General features: G+C 36.3%; 1 protein-coding gene across 3 annotated transcripts in view; it reads left to right on the top strand.

The window, feature by feature from the left end:
* edil3a (EGF-like repeats and discoidin I-like domains 3a) overlaps positions 1–27,631 on the top strand; it is a 174,626-nt gene that overhangs the window by 56,356 nt on the left and 90,639 nt on the right. For all 3 annotated transcript variants that reach the window (XM_026211394.1, XM_026211393.1, XM_026211392.1), the window contains one exon: positions 5,051–5,179. In XM_026211394.1, coding sequence (XP_026067179.1) covers positions 5,051–5,179 — 129 coding nt within the window. The remainder of the gene's footprint in view (positions 1–5,050; positions 5,180–27,631) is intronic.

The raw sequence follows: 27,631 nt of genomic DNA, 5'->3' as shown, positions 1-27,631 counted from the left end.
TGAAAGCAAAACTACTTTGTTTGGCCTTCCAAAAGAGGATGATATCCACTTCTCCTGATCCGTGATGGTCGCTGAGAAAATACATCAACTTCACACTGTAGATAGCCTTTCACCGTGGATGAAGCGGATTCCAGCCTGGAGTTGTCACATGTGGTTGTCACAAGCACCCAGCTGCTACTTCTTTGAATCCGAAGCTGTTCCTAACTCTTGCCCTCGTCTGTTCCTCACTTTTTTCAAGGAAAGTGGCGCTTCTGTATTTAAAGAATTTGCCACTGATGATTCAAATGTGAGTTTAGAGCATTGTAGAGTAGGCTTGTTGTTTGTCATTTCTCCAGTCACAAATGCAGACATGGTTTTGTGTTAACATGGCGCGATGCACAACACAACGTGTTTATTATCAGTAATTACCGTATTTTTCGGACTATAAGTCACACCTGAGTATAAGTTGCATGAGTCCAAAAATACGTCATGTTGAGGAAAAAAACATGTATAAGTCGCATTGGACTATAAGTCACACTGGACGATAAGTCGCGTTTATTTAGAACCAAGAACCAAGAGAAAACATTACCGTCTACAGCCGCGAGAGAGTGCTCTATGCTGCTCAATGTAGACTACAGGAGCAATAAGTAGCACAACAGTGCCCTCTTGCGGCTGGAGACGGTAATGTTTTCTCTTGGTTCATTTCTGTATGAAATGTCGCACCTCATTTTCAAGTTGCACCTGACTATAAGTCGCTATAAGACTATAAGACTATAAGTCAATTCACTGACTTTTTGCTCACTCAAGTTTTCTTACCTAAGAGCATGGGTTGGATCTTTAAATTTTTAACTCTCAAAGTGCGTTAGATAGAATTTAAATTTAAAATAAATACTTTTTTGTTTCAATTCTTCATTTGTCTTATTTTAAATATTGCAATAAATGTTGTATTGTGGACTTCATATCGTGATAATATCGTATTGTATATATATATGAAAGAAAAGACATTTGTGTAAACTAAAAGCATAATTTCAGATGGAACAAGTAGAAGCTTCAGTAGACACAAGACCATCTGATTGTCTGTACAAAGAGTCATCCAAAAAATATATCAATAATAGAATTATGTAATAATGATTAGTGATTTGTAAATAGTGCAGACCTTTGTATTGGTTTTATAATACTTTTTTTTTTTTTTTTTTTTTTTTTCGAGCTCAAATAGAAAATCTCAGTTTTTCAGAGTGTGCTCAGTCTGCCGGACCTCACTGTTTAAGTGAATACCTCGCTATAGTGGAAATATATGTATTCTGCAGTCCCCAGACTCTTAAGATACATACTGTACATTGTATCTTAAGTATCTGCCCTCACTGTTTCACTACGCTTGTGCTGTGCTGTGCTTGATTTTAGCTTACAGGAAGTCTGATTTGAGCTCCAGCTGCTCGCTTACCTCTCTACCTCCCAAACGCTCAGCCCAATCTGCTCATGATAACTTAGACACCTAGAGGCTGTCTGAGCCCCTCTCACCTCCATCACCTTCACCTGGAGATCATTTGAGGGAGCAGTAATTAAAACACCTACATTACTTCCTCTGCATGCCAAAGTACAATTATCCAGTGGGATGTTTGTTATATATGATGCTCTATATATGGCGCTGTATGTAATTATCACAGACAGATTGCTTTATTTAGAGACTGCTTTATTTGCATGGACTTCGCTAAAAGTCAAATATAGGGGATTCAATCGATGGCTAAAAGGTTTGCTCAGTGAAAACCCACAAAGGTTCAGACGGCAAAACTGTAATTATTATAATCCAGCCAAGTGATCACCATATCTCCATATTAATGCATTACGATTTCCATACCATTCAAGTGACATTACCCACAATCTGCATAAATGAATACATTAGGGAGTGTAATGCATTTGGGCTGCTTACCTGTCTCACTTCAATGGCGTTTGAGTTGATTCATATAAGCGAGAGACTAAAATGAATTCACTTTGGGGAATTTAGTAGGGAGCGTCCATCAGAGAGTGATTAATTGCACAGGAAACATTGGACGATTTGATGTGTTTAACCGCCGCTGAGGTTTTACTATTCTGCATTGGAACGGGGCTCTTCTGATAGATTGGCTTCCATTGTGACTTGTCGGAAAATCGGGATGCGTGCGCCAGCCAACATCAATTACTTTCCTACCACAATCAAACCGCCCAACAACGGCTGACATTCTTGGTGAACCCCCTGACTTGTGCCACAAAAGGGAACAGCACAGAGCACAAAGCTTTGTTTCATCGGCCACAATGCCTGGCAATGTCTCTCAGGAACGTGTGTAAATGTGGCATACGTCCCCCACCCTCCTTCCTTTCTCCCGCTCCCGCTCCCTTTTCTCCTTCTCATACTGTCTCCCTCCTTCCCTGTCTTGCTATCCCCTCTTCTGACTTCCATCTCTCTGGAGATAGAGAGGGGGCTGTCACAAAGCTTTGTGCGGTTATAGATCGTCATGTCAGAATGCAGGCATAGCTGTCACCCTCTCCTTCAGGATGCAGAGGGCTTTTAATAGAGTTCTGGCAAGGTTATTACATGGTGTGTCCCTTTAATTAGCTACTAGTCTCATTATAGCTGAGATGCAGCACTGGAATTCACAAATGTTGATAGAGTTACCCTCTGTGGCACATTTCTCCAAGGTTTTAATTTAGTTTTAATTTATTTCATTTTAGTTATTTTTGCACTTCAAGTTAAATTAAATAGATACAATTTTAATAATAATATAATTAATATATAAATTGAAGTATTGCCTTGATAGCTAGCTGAGCTGTGTTTAATATGCCGATTTGGTGCTCATAAGAAACATTTTTTATTGATTGATTTTATTATTTTTATTATTACTAATGTTGAAATAATGCATAATATTTTTGTGAAAACCATGGAGCCTTTTTTATAGTTTGTTGAATAGAAAATTCAAATGTAGTATGAAAAATATGATTAAATTATTTTTAAACAAATTGAGAGATTATTGAGGCAAAGGTTGTAGTTAATGGTGTGTTAATAGCGAGAATTGGACCTTAAAGTAATGCGTGATGAATAACGGTATTGACATCTATCAATCAATCAAACAACCATGCAATCAATCTTACTGACCGCAGGTTTTTTTTTTTTTTTTTTTTTTTTTACAGTAGTGTTTCCCTCAAAGATCATATTGTCGCATAATCAACAATTTTCAAGACTCTCATCCAGAGTTGTTCTGCTTAGGACCAAAATTGAATTTGTGTCTTTTGAAATTTGCATTTAGTCTGTCTTTGCACTTAAGAGCACATTGATCATGTGTCTCTACATCTCTCTACTCCGCCCATGCTCTCCTGTAGAACTTGCTGCTGATATTTTGAAAGATTAAACTGACTGCCCTGCAATTTCATCAAGAAACGTTTGACAGCATGCAACCCGATGCAGGCACTCTAATGTTTTAAACATCAGTATTGTATTGATAGGCCATGAGATATGGGCCCTCCGGGGGGTTCTTATGAGGTTCACTTGCTTGCAAATGCAGGATTTGGGAAGACTAAGAGATTAGAAACTACTCTAGAACAATCAGTCCAGTGCTTGAATGTTGTTTTAAAAGCTTTTAGTGGAATCAGCATTTTGATTGGTCATTCATGACTTCACAACAGTTTCATTATTATTTTTTTTTTCAGGGCAACAGATGAAATAAAAGTGGATTTTCCATTTGTTCATTTGGAGCAGAGAGACTCAGACCATTAGGAGCCAATATATGAAAACATACAATAGAGTGTTTTTTAACAATATTGTTTAATTAATATAAAACATACAGAAATATTGCCAAATATTTTATTAATATGCATACTAATATGAAAAAAAAATCAAGTAAGCACAACTGTTTTCAATATTGATGATAATAATAATTAATGTTTCTTGTGCACCAAATCAGTATATTAGAATGATCTCTGAAGGATCATGTGACACCGAATACTGGATTAATGATGAAAATTAAACTTTGCATCACAGGAATAATTTTAATTAAATAAATGTAACCTTAACGAGCATAAGATATGTCTTTAATTTTTTTAATTATAAAAAATAAAAAATAAAAAATTACAGATCCCAAACTTTTGAACGGTAGTATAAATTTATATATTAATAGATAAATATTTCCGAATTACGAAATATTACACAAATACAGTTCAAGTTAAACAACACAGAATTATTTGAATTGAGATTTGCATGTAATTGCACAGAAACAATCTAAATAGACAGTGTAGCTTTTTAAATCATCTCAGAATATTTACTTATATTAAATCAAGAATTTTTACTCTAAAAAGCCTGCAATCACTTCATATTCTACAGTGTGAAAGATAGATAAAAAACCAGAACCAGTGAAACCAGAATGAGTTAGAGACCATTTTCCTTCCAAATCACATTACAACAATAGTACATATGCCAGATATGCCAGTTACATAACATATGCCATATGTGCCATACCTTTATTGAATCCATCTTTCACAAAAATGTAATTAAACTTGCATCCTATCGAAGAGCATTGCTCCCATAACCTTACTTTGACCTTTACTCATCTACTAATTTCTGCTGCAAATTAACTCTTTGACTGATTATAACGATTGAGTTAAATGCCAGCACTTGTGCGTGCTCTTTCTTTCAGTCTCTGTCTTTCTCTCTCTCTCTCTCTCTGTCTGTGTGTTGACACAGTGCCAGGAAAGGTAATACGGTGCCCATGATATCATTTATCCCTCAAGCTGCCCCATGGTGACCTCAGCAAGTGATGCTTATACTTACATTTCTCTCTTTCTCACTGCGACTCTGTCTTGTTTGATTCTTTCCTTATGTGTGCTCAGTCATTTATCTTTTTTCCCCCTCTGTATGTCACAGCAGTTGTTACTTGAACCACTGTAGACAGAGATGCAAGCGCTTACACTGCAGGCCAATTTATAAACTGCTGATGTCTGTTTCTAACACATCTGTTTATCTAACCCATCACGTGGGTTGTGAACACTCACATGCATCAAAAACACTTCAGTTCACTTGTTCATTTCTGTTTTGTCTGAATTACAGGACCCTGCCATCCAAACCCTTGTCACAATGGAGGCACCTGTGAAATCAGTGAAACATTCAGGGGTGACACATTCATTGGATACGTCTGCAAGTGCCCATCAGGCTTCAACGGAATCCACTGCCAACACAGTAAGTTCATATGCTGACTGCATAGCACTGTTTCTGCTTAATTTTAATTAGGGATGGGATGTGAAATGAGTGCTATAGTTGCATTCATTTGAAACACATTCATTTGTACACATGAATGCATTTTATGTAAACGTATCCAATTTCAGATGGATCTGAAACCAGCCTAATAGTGTGTTTACTCTGCAGAGAATGTGTTTAATCTATATTAGGGCCGGGTGATATGATGATATTAACGTATATCGACAATGTTTCAGAAGTACTGTGATGTCAATGTCAACAATATCAACATTATCGAGAGAAAAAAAAAAGTTTTATGTATATTTATGTAAATATTTTACATTAGCATCATAGTCACCATACAGGTCTTTTTGCATACAATAATGAAATATTTAGTAGGAGAGTTAGGAATCGAAAAGCTATTCCAATTCCAATTTAAAAAGATTAAACTGCAAGAAGATGAAAAAGAACTCACTCCTGAATACCGTATTTTCCTCACTATACGGCGCAACAGATTATAAGGCGCACCTTCAATGAATGATCTATTTTAGAACTGTTTTCATATATAGGGTGCACCGGATTATAAGGCACATAAAATAGAAGATACTGCAGTCAAATGTTTGACTGAGTTTGCGTTATGCATCCACTAGATGGAGCTGTGCTAAAGGGATTGTCAACATTTTGACAGAGCGCCTTGATCCATATATAAGGCGCTCCTGATTATAAGGCGCACTATCGTTTTTTTGATGAAATTAAAGGATTTTAAGTGCATCTTATAGTGCGGAAAATACAGTAGGTTAGGTTCTGTTTCGGTTCTGAAAACGGTTCTGGTTCGACACGTCACCAAGCGCTGTGGGCAGCCATGCACCGGTGTTCTGACGATTCAGAATTTCCTGTAAAGGACTTATTTAACTTTGAAGCACATGCTGATTGATGGACTAGCATTACTCAACATTACGCACTACATTCCAGCAACACTACATTCAATGAAGATAAAATTGTAAAAAAAAAAAAAAAAAACATAATACAAACCCGATTCCAAAAAAGTTGGGACACTGTAAAATTTGTGAATAAAAACAGGATGCAATAATGTGGATGTTTCAAGTTTATTATGGTTGTGTAACTGGACAGACAATAGTAATTAAGACTCACAACACAGATTGAGACTGACAACACACAGAGCGCTTGTTGAAATGGCACAAGGCTAATGCCGGCACTGCCGCACATGCTTTTAAGCTTCCTGGTGGATGACGTCATCTGCCTATGACGTCTTGCCTTTCCATTGGGCTTATAACACATGTGATTCAGAGTGTGGTCATGGAGAGGGCATTCCCCATAGCTTTCGAAGCAACTGGAGTTCCTGAAGAGGAACCACAAGAATGACAGGTGTATATATATTTAAAAGACAAAAACAGCGCATATTTGAGTGTAATATTTTTACAGATTTTTTTAAACCAATATAATAATATAATATAATTGTTTAATTAAGCTGAAATGTAGAACTATAAATTCTGAATTTATTTGCACCATAACTATAAAGTTTTGATGTTTTCTGATGAAGACTTAGCTTTCTCAGCTCGGCCTCGCACGCATTCGGAGTTTCAGCAGCCCAACACTGAATTATATTCTGGGCTTGACGTTTTTACTCAAAATTCTTTTTAATCCTTCCATGATTTTAATCATAGGCCTACATAATGAATATCAAATACATTACAGCTTGACTGCAAGTTTGAAAACAATGCTGCAATTGTTATAATTAAGGAAATCAAACTTACCATCATGAAATGTGTCTACACAGGCGATAATGCCAAAAAGAAAGAGAAACACCAGAAAATAGGCATATTTTATTTAAGACATTATTATATGTCATCAAATTCATGTACTGTATTTTTCGGACTATAAGTCACACCTGAGTATAAGTCGCATCAGTCCAAAAATACGTCATGATGAGGAAAAAAAAACATATATAAGTCGCACCGGACTATAAGTCGCATTTTATTAGAACCTAGAACCAATAGAAAACATTACCGACTACAGCTGCGAGAGGGCGCTCTATGTCTTCAGTGTAGACTACAGGAGCACTGAGCAGCATAGAGTGCTCAGGGCTGTAGACGGTAATGTTTTCTATTGGTTCATTTCTCTTGGTTCATATCTCTCGGTTCATGTCAAATTAATTTTGATAAAGTCGCACCTGACTATAAGTCACAGGACCAGCCAAACTATGAAAAAAAGTGTGACTTAAAGTCGGGAAAATACGGTATTTATCATTATTACAATCACCGCCAGAATGTCCAACTTCACCATGATGAATTTAAAATTGAGTTCTATTATTAATTTGTCCTTATCACAAAACTGAATTAATTTCAAAAACAAATTTTATTAAGGGGGAATTATTAAACACCAAAATAACAGCAAAGCTAATGTTTTCTGTTAGTTTAAGCACACAATAAGAAAAGTAAAACCAAACTTTGTGGCAATAATTAAGAACAAACTGAACATGATGTGTGTTTATGATGCATGTCAGCAATGTTGTCTTGACGGGGGTGGGGCGAGGTGGAGGTGGGGTTTAGGTAGACAATATTCTTTGCGACATTCTTAGATTTCTTGCGTAACTCCCATTGTTAGTCTAGATATTTTTTTGTTTGTTTTTTCAGCACATGGTCGATGTATACACACAATGGGCTCTGTGTATAAGATGGTGCCGGTGAGCTTCAGCGATGCGAGTGTATGCATCTGGTCTTGCGATGCTCACATTTACTATAAGGGAAACTTACATACAAAACTTGGCTAGATGTATATAATCAATTACTTTTTAATTTAACAGTGGATAGTGGTATATCAAAGACATCGGGAAACATTCTCCCTACATTTTTTGCGTACTTCTGTGTTGAAATTCATCAAGATACAACGCGGAGATTGCTTTATTTTTCTGTTGATAATGTGGATCAGCGTCGACGTCAGGTTAATCAGTCCACAGGGATTTCTTCTTTCAAACACAAACCACTCAAATATGCAATACTTTACATTTTCGAAGAGCTTATTTTGTTCTGACTGTTATGTAAGATCAAGGTTTCTGACTCAAACGAGACGCATAGAGATTTCTGATAAAGCATGTTTTATTAACTTTATTTGATAACATAATTTATAACTGTAACTGTACAATTAAACGTAATGTAATTATGGTAGGTTTGCATTCATGTGTTTTTATCAATGTTTATTTGTTTTGTGAAAGATCTGCAGCATAAATCATTATCTGACTGACATAAATTATTATCCGAGCAGCGCAGGTATATTGTTATTCGTTTGCATTAATTATCAGATAAAACAGATATTAAAATAAGTCATGTATTAGTTAATTGTGTAAAATAATAAAATATGTTGTGAAAATAATGATGAAAAAAACTGATGTATGTGCACAATTGAGAAATGGATACTGATTGAGATAAATCACAGCCCACGCCTCACAAGGTAAATATTTCATTAAAAAAATCAATGTAATACAAACTTTTTCGAGAAATAAGTAATTTGTACATTTACATAATTGGTAAGATAAAAATACATTATGTGGCTGTGTATACACACCATGAGTTAAACTTTAATTTTGTGAACAGTACTGTATTAAATTCATTCACCAGACCCAAACATACACAAGTTTCAAATCCACTGGCTCAGTAAACATTTATAGTATAGTAATAATAGCAGTGTATATCTTATTTGCATTTGAAGTGATATTATAAATCCTGTAAACATATAGAAGCTAATATTTGGATTAATCCGGTTCTCAGCACTGACATTTAGCACAAACGGAAATATCTATGCACACACTCGCAAGACCGGAAATCCAAGATGGCGATGATATGCAACTAGCCCATTACAGTTGGAAAGATGATAGCTTTCTTCTTGAATGCCCAAAATAAATATACAGGTCAATTTAGAAACTTTTGTTAATATGGCTACAATGAAAATATCAATATCAAAGCACTGAACAACATTCATTTGAAAAACGGTGTGTCAATAATGCAAAATGATAGTTAAAGGCAGTTCATAATTGAATTCAGTTATGTCATCCCTGTTCAGTTTAAATAGTGTCTGTGCATTTATTTGCAATCAAGTCAATGATATCGCTGTAGATGAAGTGTCCCCAACTAAGCAAGACAGAGGCGATAGCGGCAAGGAACCGAAACTCCATCGGTGACAGAATGGAGAAAAAACTTACTGGATCCGGGTGACTGCAGTGACCCTCTGGTCTGGATACAGACTGGATCTGGTGGCCACGGTGACCTCGGAACAAGAGAGAAACAGACAGATATTAGCGTAGATGCCATTCTTCTAATGATGTAGAAGGTACATGTTATGTGAAGTGTTTCCGGTTCCGGTTTACCTAATTAATGCAGCCTAAAAATCCTTTAACGGATTTGGATATTAAAAGCATATTAGTATGTTATGTGTATGCCAGGTTAAAGAGATGGGTCTTTAATCTAGATTTAAACTGCAAGAGTGTGTCTGCCTCCCGAACAATGTTAGGTAGGTTATTCCAGAGTTTAGGCTCCAGATAGGAAAAGGACCTGCCGCCTGCAGTTGATTTTGATATTCTAGGTATTATCAAATTGCCTGAGTTTTGAGAACGTAGCGGACGTAGATGAGTATAATGTAAAAGGAGCTCATTCAAATACTGAGGTGCTAAACCATTCAGGGCTTTATAAGTAATAAGCAATATTTTAAAATCTATACGATGTTTGATAGGGTGCCAGTGCAGCGATGACAGGACCGGGCTAATATGGTCATACATCCTGGTTCTAGTAAGAACTCTTGCTGCTGCATTTTGGACTAGCTGTAGTTTGTTTACTAAGCGTGCAGAACAACCACCCAATAAAGCATTACAATAATCTAACCTTGAAGTCATAAATGCATGGATTAACATTTCTGCATTTGACATTGAGAGCATAGGCCGTAATTTAGATATATTTTTGAGATGGAAAAATGCAGTTTTACAAATGCTAGAAACGTGGCTTTCTAAGGAAAGATTGCGATCAAATAGCACACCTAGGTTCCTAACTGATGACGAAGAATTGACAGAGCAACCATCAAGTCTTAGACAGTGTTCTAGGTTATTACAAGCAGAGTTTTTAGGTCCTATAATTAACACCTCAGTTTTTTCTGAATTTAGCAGTAAGAAATTACTCGTCATCCAATTTTTTATATCGACTATGCATTCCATTAGTTTTTCAAATAGGTGTGTTTCACCGGGCCGCGAAGAAATATAGAGCTGAGTATCATCAGCATAACAGTGAAAGCTAACACCATGTTTCCTGATGATATCTCCCAAGGGTAACATATAAAGCGTGAAGAGTAGCGACCCTAGTACTGAGCCTTGAGGTACTCCATACTGCACTTGTGATCGATATGATACATCTTCATTCTCTGCTACAAACTGATGGCGGTCATATAAGTAGGATTTAAACCATGCTAATGCACTTCCACTGATGCCAACAAAGTGTTCAAGTCTATGCAAAAAGAATGCTGTGGTCAATTGTGTCAAATGCAGCGCTAAGATCCAATAAAACTAATAGAGAGATACACCCACGATCAGATGATAAGAGCAGACAATTTGTAACTCTAAGGAGAGCAGTCTCAGTACTATGATATGGTCTTAATCCTGACTGGAAATCCTCACTTATACCATTTTTCTCTAAGAAGGAATATAATTGTGAGGATACCACCTTTTCTAGTATCTTGGACAGAAAAGGGAGATTCGAGATTAGTCTATAATTAATTATTTCTTTGGGGTCAAGTTGTGTTTTTTTTTTTATGAGAGGCTGAATAACAGCCAGTTTGAAGGTTTTGGGGACATATCCTAATGACAATGAGGAATTAATAATAGTCAAAAGAGGACCTATGACTTCTGGAAGCACCTCTTTTAGGAACTTAGATGGTATAGGGTCTAACATACATGTTGTTGGTTTAGATGATTTAACAAGTTTATACAATTCTTCCTCTCCTATGGTAGAGAATGAGTGGAACTGTTCCTCAGGGGGTCTATAGTGCACTGCCTGATGCGATACTGTAGCTGACGGCTGAATGGCTGCAATTTTATCTCTAATATATCGATTTTAGAAGTATAGTAGTTCATAAAGTCATTACTGCTGTGGTGTTGGGAAATGTCAACACTTGTTGAGACTTTATTTTTCGTTAATTTAGCCACTGTATTGAATAAATACCTGGGGTTATGTTTGTTTTCTTCTAAAAGAGAAGAAAAGTAATCAGATCTAGCAGTTTTTAAATACTTATTGTATATGTAACTGCAAAGCATCCAAAATATACAGTAAGCAATACAGCACACACTCTAGCACAATGCATTTATTTTTTATCACTCATGTCATGACAAATGTCATTTCCTGCATCACAAAAATTGGTTGCTGTTTTTTATGTTCCTCATTTCTTGGAAGCATTTCTGAACTTTTTGTTGCTTTCAATGCTGTTTCTGGCACATGAGAGTTACTCAGCTCCCATAGGAAATAATTAAAAATGCCTGCTCTGTAAACTCTCTGTAAGTGTATAGGGATTTTCTTAAGCCTCAATAAAATTGCTATTTAGGGTTTATATATATATATATATATATATATATATATATATATATATATATATATATATATATATATACCAATTCATCACCTCAACAAATTAGAATACTTCATAAAACCAATAAAAAAATAAATAAAAAAAAGTTTAGTGTTTATTGTTGGCCTTCTGGAAAGTATGTTAATTTACTTTACATGTACTCGGTAGGGGTTCCTCCTGCTTTAATTACTGCCTCAATTCAGAGTGGCATGGAGGTGATCAGTTTGTGGCACTGCTGAGATGGTATGGAAGCCCGGTTCCTCTTCAGGAACTCAAGCTGCGTCGAACACGCTTTGGGGAACGCGTTTAGCGTGAGCGACTCTGAATATCATATCCAATCTGTCTTATAGAATAGCGTGACGTCACGGGCGGGGTGACGTAAGCGACCAGGAAGCTATAAAGGCACGAGCCGCGCAGCTGGCTTCAGCAATAGTCAAAGAGCAAAGCTAAGACGAGACATCCGAAAGGCGAATCCAGATCGCGTTTCAGATTGTGTGTTCATCACGAGTGGGAATACACGCTCTGTGCGCGGTCTGCCTGGGATCTCTCGACGGAGCAGACTGCCTGCACTGCTACAAGCCAGTGTGGACGCTTCCATCCAGGAGGACTCTCTCGAGGGGGAGTCTTCGCCAGTTTTCCTCGTGGTGTCGGTCCCGCTTTCGCTGAGTGGCGCCTGCATTCGCTGGGTTCGCAGATAAGATCTGCTGGAGGGTATGGAGACGGGCGTGTCCCTATCTCCTACCTCACCCGCCAGATCTTCCCGATCTCCTGGTGTGGAAGCCCGAGTGTTGCGGTCCTTGCCCCCGAGTGACGGCCGTGACGCACCGCCTTTTTTTCTCCGAAGAGATTGAAATGGAGGGCGTGGATGAGCTCGCAGTTGCACAAACATAAGCTGCACAAACATCAGTTGCACAGACAAACAGTTACACAAGCATTAGTTTCACAAGCATATTATGCCTAACTGTATAATGAGCAGCATTAATGAGGAGCGCAGCTCACGCAGTCAGCTCTCTTGAAAAAATAAGGGGGCTGACTGTGCTTGTCGCATATCTAAGGATTGGCGAAGACGGCTCTGCCTATCTCCACCCGTATTCCCTAGATTTAGAGTTCATTCTCGAGGTTCGGAAGCACGCGCAGCAGTTCCTTCCCCATCTGTGAACTTGCAGCTGCAGCTACTTACATCATTTTCAGATTTAATGTAAATCTTACCAAAACCAGACCGTCTTTACTCGTCTAATTGTTTGTTTGCATTAAATTCCTTGGAATATAATGACATTTATCTCACTCTGAGAAATTATATATACTGGAGCAGCTCTCTCAGTCTATAGTCAGAGTGTTGCTGCCCGCGCTCCCCCTGCGTCGGGACCGGAGGCTGAAGCAACACTCTGAACCAGGGTTTTCACAGCCTTAGGCGGGTTTGCAGTCACGCAGTGCAGTATTGCAGTGTTCCAGGGCGCAGCAATCCCTAGCGGGCATCGTTCTCATTATTTTCCGCCCTTGCGCATAGCGGGGCTGAGACGCTCGCTGCCCCTGCGGGGGCCTCTTACACCAGAGGTCAGTCTTGAGAGACTGATTCCCTTAGTAGATTATTTAGCAGTGTGGAAACTACTGCCAAATGTATCTCAATGGGTCCTGCATACAGTAGATAAAGGCTACCGTATTCAGTTCGGCTCTGCAACGCCGATATTCAACGGGGTCATTCCGACGATAGTTGGCCCCAGGCAGGGTCTGGTTATGGAACAGGAAGTGAAAACCCTATTAGAGAAGGAAGCCAATGAGGTGGCCCCTCCTCAAGACAGGGAGTCCGGGTTCTACAGCCGGTATTTCACAGTTCCAAAGAAGGATGGGGGGTTGCGTCCGATTATAGACTTGAGGGTCTTAAATCGTTCAGTTATGAGATTGAAGTTCAAAATGCTCACGATCAAGCATGTTGTAGGTCAGATCAGGTCCGAGGAATGGTCTGTCACAATAGATCTCAAAGATGCATACTTCCACATATCCATCCTTCCACAACACAGGACGTTTCTGAGGTTCGCTTTCGGGGGGCGAAGCCTAACAATATCGAGTGCTTCCCTTCGGCCTTGCACTCTCACCCCGCACGTTCACAAAATGTGTAGACTCGGTTCTGGATCCCCTGCGCATGCAGGGCATCCGCATTCTCAACTATATCGATGATTGGTTGATCTTAGCTCAGTCAGAGCAGGTTGTGGCTCGGCATCGAGATGTCGTTCTCGCACATATGGGGGTGCTGGGTTTGAGACTGAATGCCAAGAAGAGTGTACTTTTTCCGGTTCAGAGAACCACCTATCTAGGCGTAGTATGGGATTCAACGCGATGCAGGCACGATTGTCCTCTGCTCGTATCGAGTCGATCCTCATCTCAGTCGAGAGAGTCAGAGAAGGCCAGTCACTTACTGTCAAACAATTTCAGAGATTGTTGGGTCTGATGGCAGCTGTGTCCAATGTGAAACCTCTTGGCCTGCTGTACATGAGACCCCTACAGTGGTGGCTCAAGACCAAGGGATTTTCCCCGAGGGGCAATCTACTTCGCACTATCAAGGTCACGCGGCGCTGCCTCCGTGCCTTAGACATGTGGAATAAACCTTGGTTTTTGAATCAGGAGCTCCTTGTCGCCGTGTAATACTAGCGACGGACACATCTCTCACCGGCTCTCATCGCTTACGTCACCCTGCCAGTGACGTCACGCTCTTCTGTAAGACAGATTGGATATGATATTCAGAGTCACTCACGCTAAACGTGTTCCCCAAAGCTTGTTCGACACAGTGTCTCTATCCCTCGAGGAACTAGGGTTACATACGTAACCTAGAGACGGTTTCTTTGACAGTGGCCTTCAGCTTATCTGCATTGTTTGGTCTCTTGTTTCTCATCTTTCTCTTGACAATAGCCCATAGATTATCTATGGGGTTCAGGTCTAGTGAGTTTGCTGGCCATTCAAGTACACCAACATCATGGTCATTTAGCCAACTTTTGGTTATTTTGGGAGTGTTGGTAGGTGCAAATCCTGCTGGAAAATGAAATCAGCATCTTAAAAAAGCTGGCCAGCAGATGGAAGCATGAAGTGCTCCAAGATTTATTTTTAAACGGGTGCAGTGACTTTGGTTTTCAAAAAATACAATGGACCAACACCGGCAGATGACATTGCACCTCCAAATCACCATAGACTGTGGAAACTTAATACTGGACTTCAAGCAAATTGGGGTATGAGCTTCTTCACCCTTCCTCTAGACTCTAGGCACTAGGTTTCCAAATGAAATCCAAAAACTTGCTATCATCTGTAAAAAGGACTTTAGACCAATGGCAACAGTCCATTTCTTCTTCTCCTTAGCCCAGGTAAGATGCCTCTGATGTTGTCTGTGGTACAGGAGTGGCTTAACAAGAGGAATACGACTACTGTAGCCAAATTCCTTGACACTTCTGTGTGTGGTGGCTCTTTATGCCTTGACCCCAGCCTCAGTGCATTCCTTGTGAAGTTCTTTAAAATTCTTGAATCCAGTTTGCTTGACAATCCTCATAAGGCTGCGGTTCTCTTGGTTGGTTGTGCATCTTTTTCTTCCACACTTTTTCATGCCACTCAACATTCTGTTAACATTCTTTAATACAGCACTCTGCAAACAGTCATCTTGTGAAGGATGTCAATGATTGCCAGAGACCATTTTAAAGGCTCAGGAAACCTTTGCAGGTGTTTTGAGTTGATTAGCTGATTGGCATGTCACCATATTATAATTTGTTGAAATAATGAATTGGTGGGTTTTTGTTAAATGTTAGTAAAAATCATCACAATTAAAAGAACCAAAGACTTAGACTACTTGAGTCTGTGTGCATTGAATTTATTTAATACATGAATTTCACAATTTGAGTTGAATTACTGAAATAAATGAACTTTTCCACGAAATTCTAATTTATTGAGAAGCACCTGTATATAACATCATCATCTTAATCTTTATTGTTATTATTATTATTAATATTGTTGTTGTTGTTTACTTTTTATTATTTAATATGTATTTACTGCTTTTTGTAGTTTTCTTTTCATGTTAATTTGATCCATTTTGCTTGGGATTATATACAGTATTTCATTTTTCTTGCTAGTTTTTCTCCTTCCAAATATGCATACTTCCCTATACAAAATTCACATTATTCAGAAATACACCTTACTACTACATCCAGTGGGCACTTTTCTAGTCCATGATGTTATGGATAAGTTTTAAATGTCAGTGTTTTAGTAGCTACTTAGTATGCGATGTCAGCTGTAAATATTTTCCAATATAATTAATCAGTATTTTGTTGGTAGTATCATATTAAAAGAATAGCAAATACATTTAGCTGTTGGTGGGTTTTTTTTTTTTTTCGTTGCTGTTTTTTTTTTTTTTTTTTCTGAGTTTATTTTACAACCCTAAAGTAATTTATGCTTGTATTTATATGCACTCAAATGCAAGTGAACACACTTTGCTTTCTGCTGTGATTATAGCACACAGAGACAGATGTTATTGCCTGATTCATTTTTACTTTTTTATTATTTTCCTCCTCTGCTGAACATATGGTCAGAAGCAGTCTGATCTTTTGCCACTCCAGCAGAAAAAGGCAGAAAAATCAACATTTATTCTTGCATAATAAGTGTGTGTATGATTGTGTGTGGATACAAGCTGGAGGATAAACCAGAGATGAAAGGGGATTTGAATATAAGCTCCTTAACTGTTCTACCACTGCAACTCACAGTGTCTCTCTCACTTTAATCTTAAAATTATCTCAGTAATAATTGTTTAACCCAGGGGGTTCCTTTCTATTGTCTCTTGTACTTTCCAATCAATTTGCATATGTGAGATTTTGTAGTTTTACTGTAATGAACGAAAAACATTGAATGCTGTAGTATTATTGAGATATAACTATTTATTAATTATTTTTCATTCATTCATTCATTCATTCATTTATTCATATATTCCTTTTTATTAATTTTTTTTGTTGTTTTAGTACATGATGTTAAACTAAATGAAAATCATAACTGTTGCTTATGGATGGGTTTCACAAAATAGAGGTAACAAAAATGAATTGTTATATGTCAGTGTTGTGATTTGGTATTAGCTGAAATAAAATGTCCCAGCAGTTGCATTTCCAGCAGGCTTACTAATAAAACGTTTGATTGTAGATGCTAGATTTAAAGATTTTTTTTGTTGGCATGCTTAATAATTACACTGTTGGGATCTTCCTGAAATAAAAAAGCGACTTAATAAGACACTGCATGAGCAGTGATTTTTCACTGATTTTAGCCTGGTGTCCACTCAATAGTGTTCAAGTGTTCATAAAAATTCAGGTCAATAATAATGATGTTTTTCTATTTTGCAGATAATTATATTTAATTGGAATCATAAGTTCAATTGTAAAATCCCTCATCCTGAGTGTCACAATAAAACAGTAAGTGTTTCAATAGAAGTGCAAACTTCATGCCATTTCCAGTGATTGCTTTATATAGTGGTGCCATCCTAAAAAATAATAGCTGTTCACTGTGCCTTCTCAAATTTTCAGAATTAGCTGGATAAAGAGCACCCGTTGTCATGTAACATTTTTGTCAGTATTGGTTTTGGGAACATTTTGGTAGGTATTAGAACACAGCTATGAATGTTGCTTTCAGATTCTGTAAAAGTAATTATTGTGTGTGTGTGTGTGTGTGTATATATAGGTATTTTATTTTATGTCCCCTAATTCTACCTTACTAACTACTAATAGGCACTAAATTAAGAGTTTATTGAGGAAAGAAGAACATAGTTATTAGTTATAAGTTATATAAGTTAATAGTTATTAGTTATAGTTATAATTTAATAGATTATAGTAGTAATAAGAATCAGAATGAAATAAAATGTGTGAAATAAAGAGAGAGAAAAAAAACTGTTAAAGCTCCTAGCAATGTGACTTTTAATGACTTTCAGATCAGCAAGACACTGATGTGAATGAAGTATTATGACTTAAACTTGAAAAGTTTAAACTTTCTTTTCCTGAAGAAGCTTGAACTGGACTACATTGTTATTGCAATAAAGCAGGATGCAAGCATTGGCTATAGCATGCTTTTGGACGAGGCTTGTGATACTGATAATGGCAGATGGGGCACAGGTGAGGGGATGGTGGTGGCCAAGAATGGGCAGGTCTGAGCAGAAGCTTGTAAACATTGGTATGGGTGGAGAAAAGGAATACAAATAGATTAGTACTCTAGGAAAGGATGATTAAAATAGTAGGGGAAATCGGAAACAGTAAACTGATGCATGCAACCTCATTTCAAACTGTTTCTCCAGTGCCAAACCCATGCTTCAAAATACAATAACAATTTACTTGACCAAACGTGGCTGTTTGACATTTTAGTATAATTGATGGATTGTTGAGACCTGTGGCTCATTTATTTTACATAATGTTGTAGATGCTTGAAATCTACCAGGTTTTGTGTGTTTACAAGATGTCCCTTGTGCACAGTCATAAACATTCTTCAAAAGATGCAAACATTTCTTCAAAAGTAGATGGTATGTCTTATCAAAGGCAGTTTTGAAAGTTTCATGTCATCAGCCTTGTGTGATTAGCTTCAGTTAAGCTGAGTAAAGCTCAGCACTGTCAGTATATTTGTTAAATCTCAAAACAACGGAAGGTCTATAATGGCATTCAATTTCTTTTGCGCTCGCTGAAATGGATTGGCACATATACAGTATCTAAAGACGTTAGGTAACCAAATCTAGTGTCTGGGTAATTCCTGCAATTAAATGATAAAAGGAAAGTGATAATAGAGCCCCAAGAATGACAGCTTAGTGGGCTTTGTGGCAGCCATGTGCAGGCTTTGTAATTGCTGACAGGCTTAATAGGACTGATAAAATTGAGTTAGAGGGATTTTATCAGCAAGAATAAACCTTGTGCTGAATGTTGTCCCTTTGTTACACATGGAAATGATTTTGGAATCAGCATGGAAATGGGAAAAGCACTGTCAGTGAAGCACAAAATGGAAAGAAATCTATATTACCTCACGCTAATTGGCCAACAGACAAAACCTGAACAGATGCAAATCTTTTCCCTTAAAATACATTTTGTCACTGCCCTGTGTTTTAGTGGTCACTCTGCTCTGTTCTCAAGGAAATTTATTTGATTTTACTTTGACACATACAATATCATTCCAAGCAACAATTAGCACTAATCCAGTGTATATAGAATGCTATTATAAAGAAAAAGATACAATCAGTGTGTATAACTGAAATATAGTGCAAGTTCTGGATCCTGCTTAGTTTTATTTTGTTTTTAACTTTCTGAAAGTTGTGCTCTTTAATAGAAAAGCTGTTTGTGAAAAGTCTATGGATTTGTATTTTAATTCCATTAATTCCCTTGGATGTGTAAATTAAATAACATTCCCAGTCTAATGAAATTAGCAAAATGATCACAATTAAAGCAAACCAGCACAGGTACATTCACAATTCTTTGTTAAACATCTTCTTTTTTTGTACTCCATCTTCATTATATTCTGTTGATGCTCAAAATGATCTCAGACATTGTTAGTGGTCTAGTAATGTGACTTCATTTTCCCAGCATGTCACAGGTATTTTCAGCCTACATCTAAATGCATGGCTCAATTGAACTGTGAGCTTCAAGAACAATTTCACAGCTGTGTGCATTATCTTTAGCATGGCCTGCCAATGCAACCTTGCTATTTAGAGCAGTCAGAGCCAACATTACTGGACAAAGAAGATAATAATGCCTGTTTCATAAGCATTATTATGAATAGACATTTTGAGGTCGGATTCAATTACTGGATGGCACCTACAATATGCCGGTCATTATCACAAAATAAATCCTGAAGGGGTTTATTAAAACCGTTAGCACTACATGGTTGTGTTAGTCATTTAATCTTGGATAAGGGGTGTTCTTAGGCTCAGTGTGCAGCGGATAAACTTTAGAGATAATGTCTCGCTCATTACACGGCTACATGCCAAATAAAAAAAATCAACATGAAAAATTGATTGAATTAATTTTAATTGATTTTAATACACTATCAGAAAACAACAACAACAATCTTATGACTATTCTCATTTTTTTATTTTTTATTTATTTATTTTACATTAAGTGTGGTAACTTAGTACTTAATATTAAATACAGTAACTTTTCATTCACTTCTGCTGCCAACTAATTTCAAAGGATTAAATAACGTGAAATAAGACTATACTTTAAACCTTGCAGTCAATATCATTTTTGTAATTGTTTAACCATTTTATATTTATCCTTTATTCATTGATCTTCAGCGGCAGTGACTAGATCCCTGCACAGGCCTAGCCCGGCCCTGACCCAGCCCATGTCCGATGGCTTATCAGAATTACCGACCTGAGCCTGTCTTTTTCCCCCTTCTACCAAAACAGCTTATACTACTGTTTCAACTATTAATATAGTTAAAGGGTTGGTTCATCCAAAAATGAAAATTATGTAATTAATGACTCACCCTCATGTCGTTTCATCTTCGGAACACAGTTTAAGATATTTAAGATTTAGTCCGAGAGATCTCAGTCCCTCCATTGAAGCTGTACAGTATACTATCCATGTCCAGAAAGGTAATAAAAACATAATCAAATTAGTCCATGTGACATCAGAGGGGTCAGATAGAATTTTTTGAAGCATCCAAAATACATTTTGGTCCAAAAATAACATAATAACATATAATATTACCTTTCTGGACATGGGCAGTATACCTTGTCCAGAAATAGTACATACATTTTCAATGGATGGACAGAAAGCTCTCGGACTAAATCTAAAATATCTTAAACTGTGTTCCGATGATGTACCGGAGGTCTTACTGGTTTTGAATGGCATGAGGGTGAGTCATTAAGGTTTTTTTTTTTTTTTTCATATAAGTAACACCAAGCGGCTTTTATTTGTGTGCATTTACAATGGTAATTACTTTTGCATGTGCTTTGAGGCAAACTTAAGTCGATATCATGCATTTTAATGCAGAACTGTTCAGCTGCGCTGACATCATGCTGCTGAGGAACAATAAACACAGTCGAGCCGCTCACGGCTCGCAATAGCACGTCTTGTGTTGTTTCCACAAGTGTGACATTTTTTTTCATCACTAATTGATGGATGTCTGAAATATAAAAATAAGGAGAAGCCATATTGGCCCGTATTTGAAATATGACTTGAAATTTGGCGTAAAAAAGTCAGGGACTGTCGGACCCGGGCTAAAATGGAATGCTCTAGCTAAATGTGTGACTAAATGCTCAAACCCCATGCTTGTTACACATGCAAAAACTATGCCTTTATGACAAGTTACATTTGCTTCATCATAGATTGCGACATAATAACTAACTGTATGTTCTCCAAATAAATAAATAAATAAATCAATAAAATAATAAATGAAAGTCATCCAAGTTTGTAGCAACATGAAGGTTAGTTTCATTTATTCCTTTTAACAGTATTTCACTTGTTGTCCAAACTCATGCACATTCATACATTCAGATTTTAGTTTTCAGTTGTAAATTCTCTGAAACTTAGTTACCGTCCTTTTCCATGAACTCTATGGGATTATGAGGCCTGCTGGCGGTTTACTCTATTACCATCATCATTATTATTGGTGTAATCCTGCTTGAATCTCTGCTGTGTTGTCATTACTGGAATGATGCGCTGCCATGCTCCCACTGTGTCAATGGGCAGATTTGCAGGCCAACCGAGGATGGAGAGCAAACAGCCAGTTATTATAATGGCATGTCACGACAAGGTATTGGCAGGCAGAGAAGCATGTTGAAATTGTCAGGCTGGAAAAGGAGGAGAGGGGAATCAGCGTGCATTTGCTATTATTATTATGGTTATAATGCTAACAATCCCCAAATCAAGTCTTGGAAGCCAGTGACTATAAGCCTTTGATGTGATATGCCATGTATTGCATTGTTCATGTCATCACTGAAAGCTCCTTGGATTCCAATTGTGTTTACTTCCCCACTCAGCCAGCTCCTATTCTCACTTGTGCAAGCCTATATAGTCCTCCTGTTTAGAACAGTAAACAATGCAATTCTGTGATAAATAATGTTAATATTATTTAAACATTCATCTGTGTACTGTTGGCCAGGCAAGATTCCTGCGACAAGAATCCACAATCAATTTCTGTTTGTTCAAATTTTTTGATTTCATAGCTGTTATTTATTTGAACATATATTTTTAAATAGAAATTAAGCAGCCAAGAACAAGTTGTACTGGGCAGCAGATACCAAAAAAAAAAACAAAAAAAAAACAATAGATTAAAATTAGCTGCATTGCACCTTTGATTAAATAAGTTTATAATAGTGCCTTTCATGCCCAATATCCATTTAAAGTGCTTTAGATATACATGAAAAAAAGTTTAAGTTTAAAGTTACAATGAATCATTTAAAGATTTATAAAATGAGTAAACAATCATTTAAGAATGATGTTTAAAATGTGTGGGGAAAAAAGAAGCTAAATATAATAGATGTATATTTGAGGAGTTTGTTTGAAAAAACTAAAGTCACTTAAAAATAAATAAATAAATAAATAATATGTATATATATATGTATATATATATATATATATATATATATATATATATATATATATATATATATATATATATATACTCTCCATTTGGAATCAAATGGACTACTATTAAGCATTTTTTTATTTATTTATTTAGTATTATTATTATTTTAACATGAATAGCCAAGAGCTAGATTCTCTGATCTGCGCTGTTATGCACAAACCAATTAATGATAACTTTGTTCTGTTTCTGTCAGGGTTATTAAACTAAAGAACTTTAGCATGCAGGAATGTATTTTTAGATTTGTTTCTTAATGATTGAAGATTGTGTTTTCAGAAAGTTCATCAAATCCAATACAGGCCAAATATGTGGGATATATCAAATGGAATTGCAAACACTGCTGTTCAAATAAAGATTTTTTTTTTTTGTTTTTATTTATTTATTTATTTATTTTATGAAATGCATATAAGAGGAGATAATAAAGCAAGGTTTAAAAGCTTTTCAAGCAGGGGCATCTTGAGTGGGTTGGACTACACTTTGGCTAATTCTCAAAAGATGCCAGCACTTTCATATCTAAGCAAGAAATCTTTGGGTTATTTAATTTGTACTTTGATCAATAAGCAATCCTCGGCTTCTTACGAAATATTCCAGCTGTTACGATGATTGATTTGGATTGAGGGGACATGTGCAAGGTTTTTGGACTTGATCTGTGTTTGATTAAGTATTGACAGGAGCTTGTGTGGCTTGTTTTCTTGGCTGCCTGGTGGGTTTAAAAGAAATATGGCAGTGTGTCTGCAGGGAATAAACTAGTGAATATGTTTTTTTTTAACAGTTTGCAGATGATGTGGAGATGGAACCAGACCTTGCCTCCTCTCAGTCTCAGAAGCATTAAAACAATCTTGGCTAATCCCACGCAAATACAAACAATAAATGCATGCTGTGAGCTCCTTACTATGGAGTTTAAGTAAAGCAGAAGGGTACAGCTGCAACCAAAGCATCTCTTTGCTCTTTTCTTTTAATTTCTTCAATCTTTTTAATAGCCAAAATTGTGCCAGTATTGTGTTTATACAGTGCCTTAAACATTACTGTTGGTTTTCAGAGCCACATCTGCCAGAATGTGTGGGAATGTTTACCTAGATCCACATTGTGATTGTGACTGAGAGCACACGGAGTGGAGATATGCAGGCATGTCGGTGAGAGTTTGTCCTCACACAGCTCTCAGCTCAGCCTCTACCTCATCACCCCCTCAGAGCCAGACACAAACTGCTCCCTATGCTCCGGTAATAAATAGGATCATGCCTGTAGGCACCACTCTGAGGGACAGAGAGAGAGAGAAGGGGTGTGTGTGTGTGTGTGTGTGTCTGTCTGTCTGTGTCACTCTGTGTACTTTTCACTGGCTGCTCTGAAAACTCAAAGGTTACCATTATTACTAGATTTTCTTTAAAGGTGAAGTGTCTCATTTTTTCGATGTTACAATATTTTCTAGGATTCCAGCCTAATAAGCAGAAACAACTATAAAGCTAAAAGTAAGTTTTAAACTGATTTACCTGAACCTGAATCTCATTAACAGGCATTTGGTCACTGGTCAGGCTGGGAAACCAGCTGGCTGTTCTAGTATACCAGCTAAATGCCAGGTTGGAAAGGCTAGGAAATCTGCTTAATCCAGCTAAAAAAAAGCAAGCCATCATAGACTGGTTTTAAAGGTTTTGGTTTGTTTTCTAACATGATATTTTGTTTGTTAGAGCATCTTGATCAAACTGACACCATGACACTGGTTCAATCAGTGGTGTGGGAGTTTAGGACAGGACTGTCTGTTTGTTTGACTAATGGAAGACTATTATGCATGAATGTATGTATGTAAGCAGGCAACATTTGCATTCCTGAAGTAAAAATCTCATTCAGTTCCTCCATATGAGAACTGATTTTTAATAATAACTTCACTGACATCTGTGAGCCACAAGGTTGATAATCGGTGTTACAGTAGAGTGTTTTTTTTTTTTTTTTTAGCAATCTGCATTATTTCTTTAAATTATTTCTTATTTTCTCTTTTTTTCTGTTTTTTCAGTAATTTTATTTTTTTAAGTTGTTATGTGATCCACACCCTACATGGTTTGGGTTCGTTTCTATATTTCCTCACAAAGTACATTTAAGTTTCCTAAAATATTTATTTATTTATATTTATATATATATATATATATATATATATATATATATTTTTTTTTTTTTTTTTTTTGCAGTGAACTTTATTCAACCTTTAGAAAAAAAGGGACAAGGAGGTTGAGATTAGAACCTCTGCTAATTAAAAACAGCTCCCAAGTGTTAGTCATTGTGCCTGAGGTCTGTTTTTGTAGAGTTATTTATTTATGCATTTATTGGATGAGGTAAATTTGCATTAATTGGGATACAGTATATATATAAATAGTTGGACTTATGTTTTTTTTTTTTTTTTCATAGCTTGAATTGGTATGTGTCTACTATATTCACAAAATGATAAGGGGAACACCTTTTCCTCAATCTTATAATTGAGAGTCTGATGGATTGAGAGCCCATGTCCTTTACATTTTTTTCTTCCACAGTAATACACAGAGACCGTTAGTTGAAGTGTGCTTCTGTGCTGAAATTAGACTCTGAGAGCTTCTGTTGTATTAACCCATGCTATGGACTCAATACTGTAGAAGTGTTCATCAGTGATTACCACAGTGAACTAAATACGGAAGCTTGGTCTTGACATACTTGTCATATTAACATAACAGTGTTTTATTATTAATACTATTATTTAAACATTAGCAGTACACCAACAACCCTTATTCTCATCGCAGCTCTCTCACAATCTGGGTGGCCTTCACACAGAACTCAATGATCCAGCAATGTGTGGAAGCCCAACTCATCTGGAGATCCAAATTACGATCCCATTCCTAAATCCATAGCCCACACACATCACAAACCACTAACACAGCGGAAAACCAGGAGAACAGACAATCAAACCCTTGACAGCACTGAAATCATTCATTGGAGATGGACCATACTATTCATATTTCCTGTTTTTTGTACTGTGTGCAATAGATAGTGCCTCACAAATGCACATGAGATGTCTGTGAATGCAGATTATCTGGAAAGCATTAGGTACTGTTTCACGTCATATTTGAGTGCAAACACCTCATTAAAAAAGGAGTATTCACATACTCTCTAAATTATAAACCTTATGAAACATTTGACCACGTCCTAAGAATGACATAGATAACAAATACACACATGGAATATGTGTCTCAATGCCCTAAAAGTGTAACAATATGGAGAGATTTATACTTTTGTGTTTGGTGTAAACATAAAGGTGAAAGCACAGAGGAATACTGAAGTTCCCATTGATCACTGGTGCTTCTGATTATAGGCTTCTTGGAACATATAAGTTTAGCCCTACAAACTTAAAAGAGAACCGACTCACATATGCACATTCTTTAAATGCACATTCTTTAAAAAAAAAAAAAAAAATCACAAGATTGTGTTCTGCCATTTTAGTAAGCCTGATGCAAAACAGAACTTCTAATAAAAATCTGTCGTTCCTGACCATCAAGAATATATATATATATATATATATATATATATATATATATATATATATATATATATATATATATATATATATATATATATATATATATATATATATATATATATATATATATATATATATATATATAGCCTACTTTGTAGATCAGATGTTTGGAATAATTTACATTTGTAATGTTTTTTTTAAATAAGTCTAATCTCTCTAATGTGTTTATTTGATGAAAAAATAATAATAATAATTATATTGTTAAATAATATTAGTTTAAAATGTAATTTATTTCTATGATGGCAAAGCTGTATTTTCAGCAGCCATTACACCAGGCTTCAGTGTAACTTTTTAAATTTATTTAGAAACCATGACCTTTTCCCCTAAGATTCTTTGATGAATAGAACGCTCAAAAGTTTAAAATAACAACAACAACAACAACAATAATAATAATAATAATAATAACAATAACAATAATAATAATAAACACTTTTATAACATAAAACATTTCTGACACTTGATCAGTTTAATTTATCTTTGCAAAAAATCTTACTTCAAACTTATTTTAGTGTAGTTGTATCACATTTCTATAAAAAATATTAACAGTTTTCAACATTGATAATAAGATTAAATATTTAATGAGCACAAAATCAGCATATTAGAGTGACTTCTGAAGGATCATGTGACTCTTAAATCGGAAGTAAAGGCTGCTGAAAATTTGAAAACCAAAAATTGAAAACAGTTTATTTGCACATTTCTTCTTATAACACCCTGATTTTACGGGGGTATGTCACCAAGATGTCTATTCCATTTGTGCTCTTTCATCTTAAAGATGAAAGTTGTTTGTGAAAGAGTCATGTTGCAATTGTTTTGAGTGTTTTTTAATGCTTGTTTTGTAATGGTTTTAAGGGTTCTTGTGTGTTTTAGGGTTTTAATTAATGCTTTTGTCTTGTACTGTTTCTGTCGCCCATGTTCATCATCTTTCTGTTGCTTGATCTCTCCTGTCATTTGTACTCAGATGTTTCTTGTTTGTTAATTGCTGCATACTGAGGAGATAATACTTTGAGAAAGCTTCCCATTCATCAGACTGCCATGTATTTACAGCATATTTTTTCCAACAGGGCCATACTTACCAGTCTGTTTTTTCTTCTTCTTGTTTTTACTAAAATAAAGCATTTAGCTCCACTATGTTTGCTCTCATGTAGCCCTGCATTACAGGGATTTTCTGCAACACATCACTCAAATGTTCCCTGTTATTTTTAGAATGAGAAGCAGATGTCTTGTGACATTTTTTATCAGATGTTTGTACACACATATGACTTTAAAGTAAAGGTGATGCTTCCCATGGGTTTCACACTTTCAGATGTTTCGGGAACGTTATACATTTAGCATTTACCATTTTACTACTTTGTGAATTTGTCCTTTTTCATTCCATGCTGTTTGAAAAAAAAAGAAACATGAGTAGTTTAAAAGATATTTCATCACTAAGTAAACACACACACACACACACACACACACACACACACACACACACACACACATATATATATATATATATATATATATATATATATATATATATATATATATAAATCTCACATCTCACTAGCATAACGAGAGGCTTGCTAATGAAAGTTTATTTGACTGAACTAAGTGTAGCTGGAAGCAAATAGGGTTGCTGTGAAAGATCAGCAATACTTTGTATCTCCACCCTCAAGCTCAGACAATGAATTATTTAAAATAACCTGCAGCTACACTAAGTGGCAATACAA

The sequence above is a fragment of the Carassius auratus genome, chromosome 30 (genome assembly GCF_003368295.1).
Source record: "Carassius auratus strain Wakin chromosome 30, ASM336829v1, whole genome shotgun sequence".
Lineage (NCBI taxonomy): Eukaryota > Metazoa > Chordata > Actinopteri > Cypriniformes > Cyprinidae > Carassius > Carassius auratus.
This window is presented reverse-complemented; position numbering and strand designations above follow the sequence as displayed.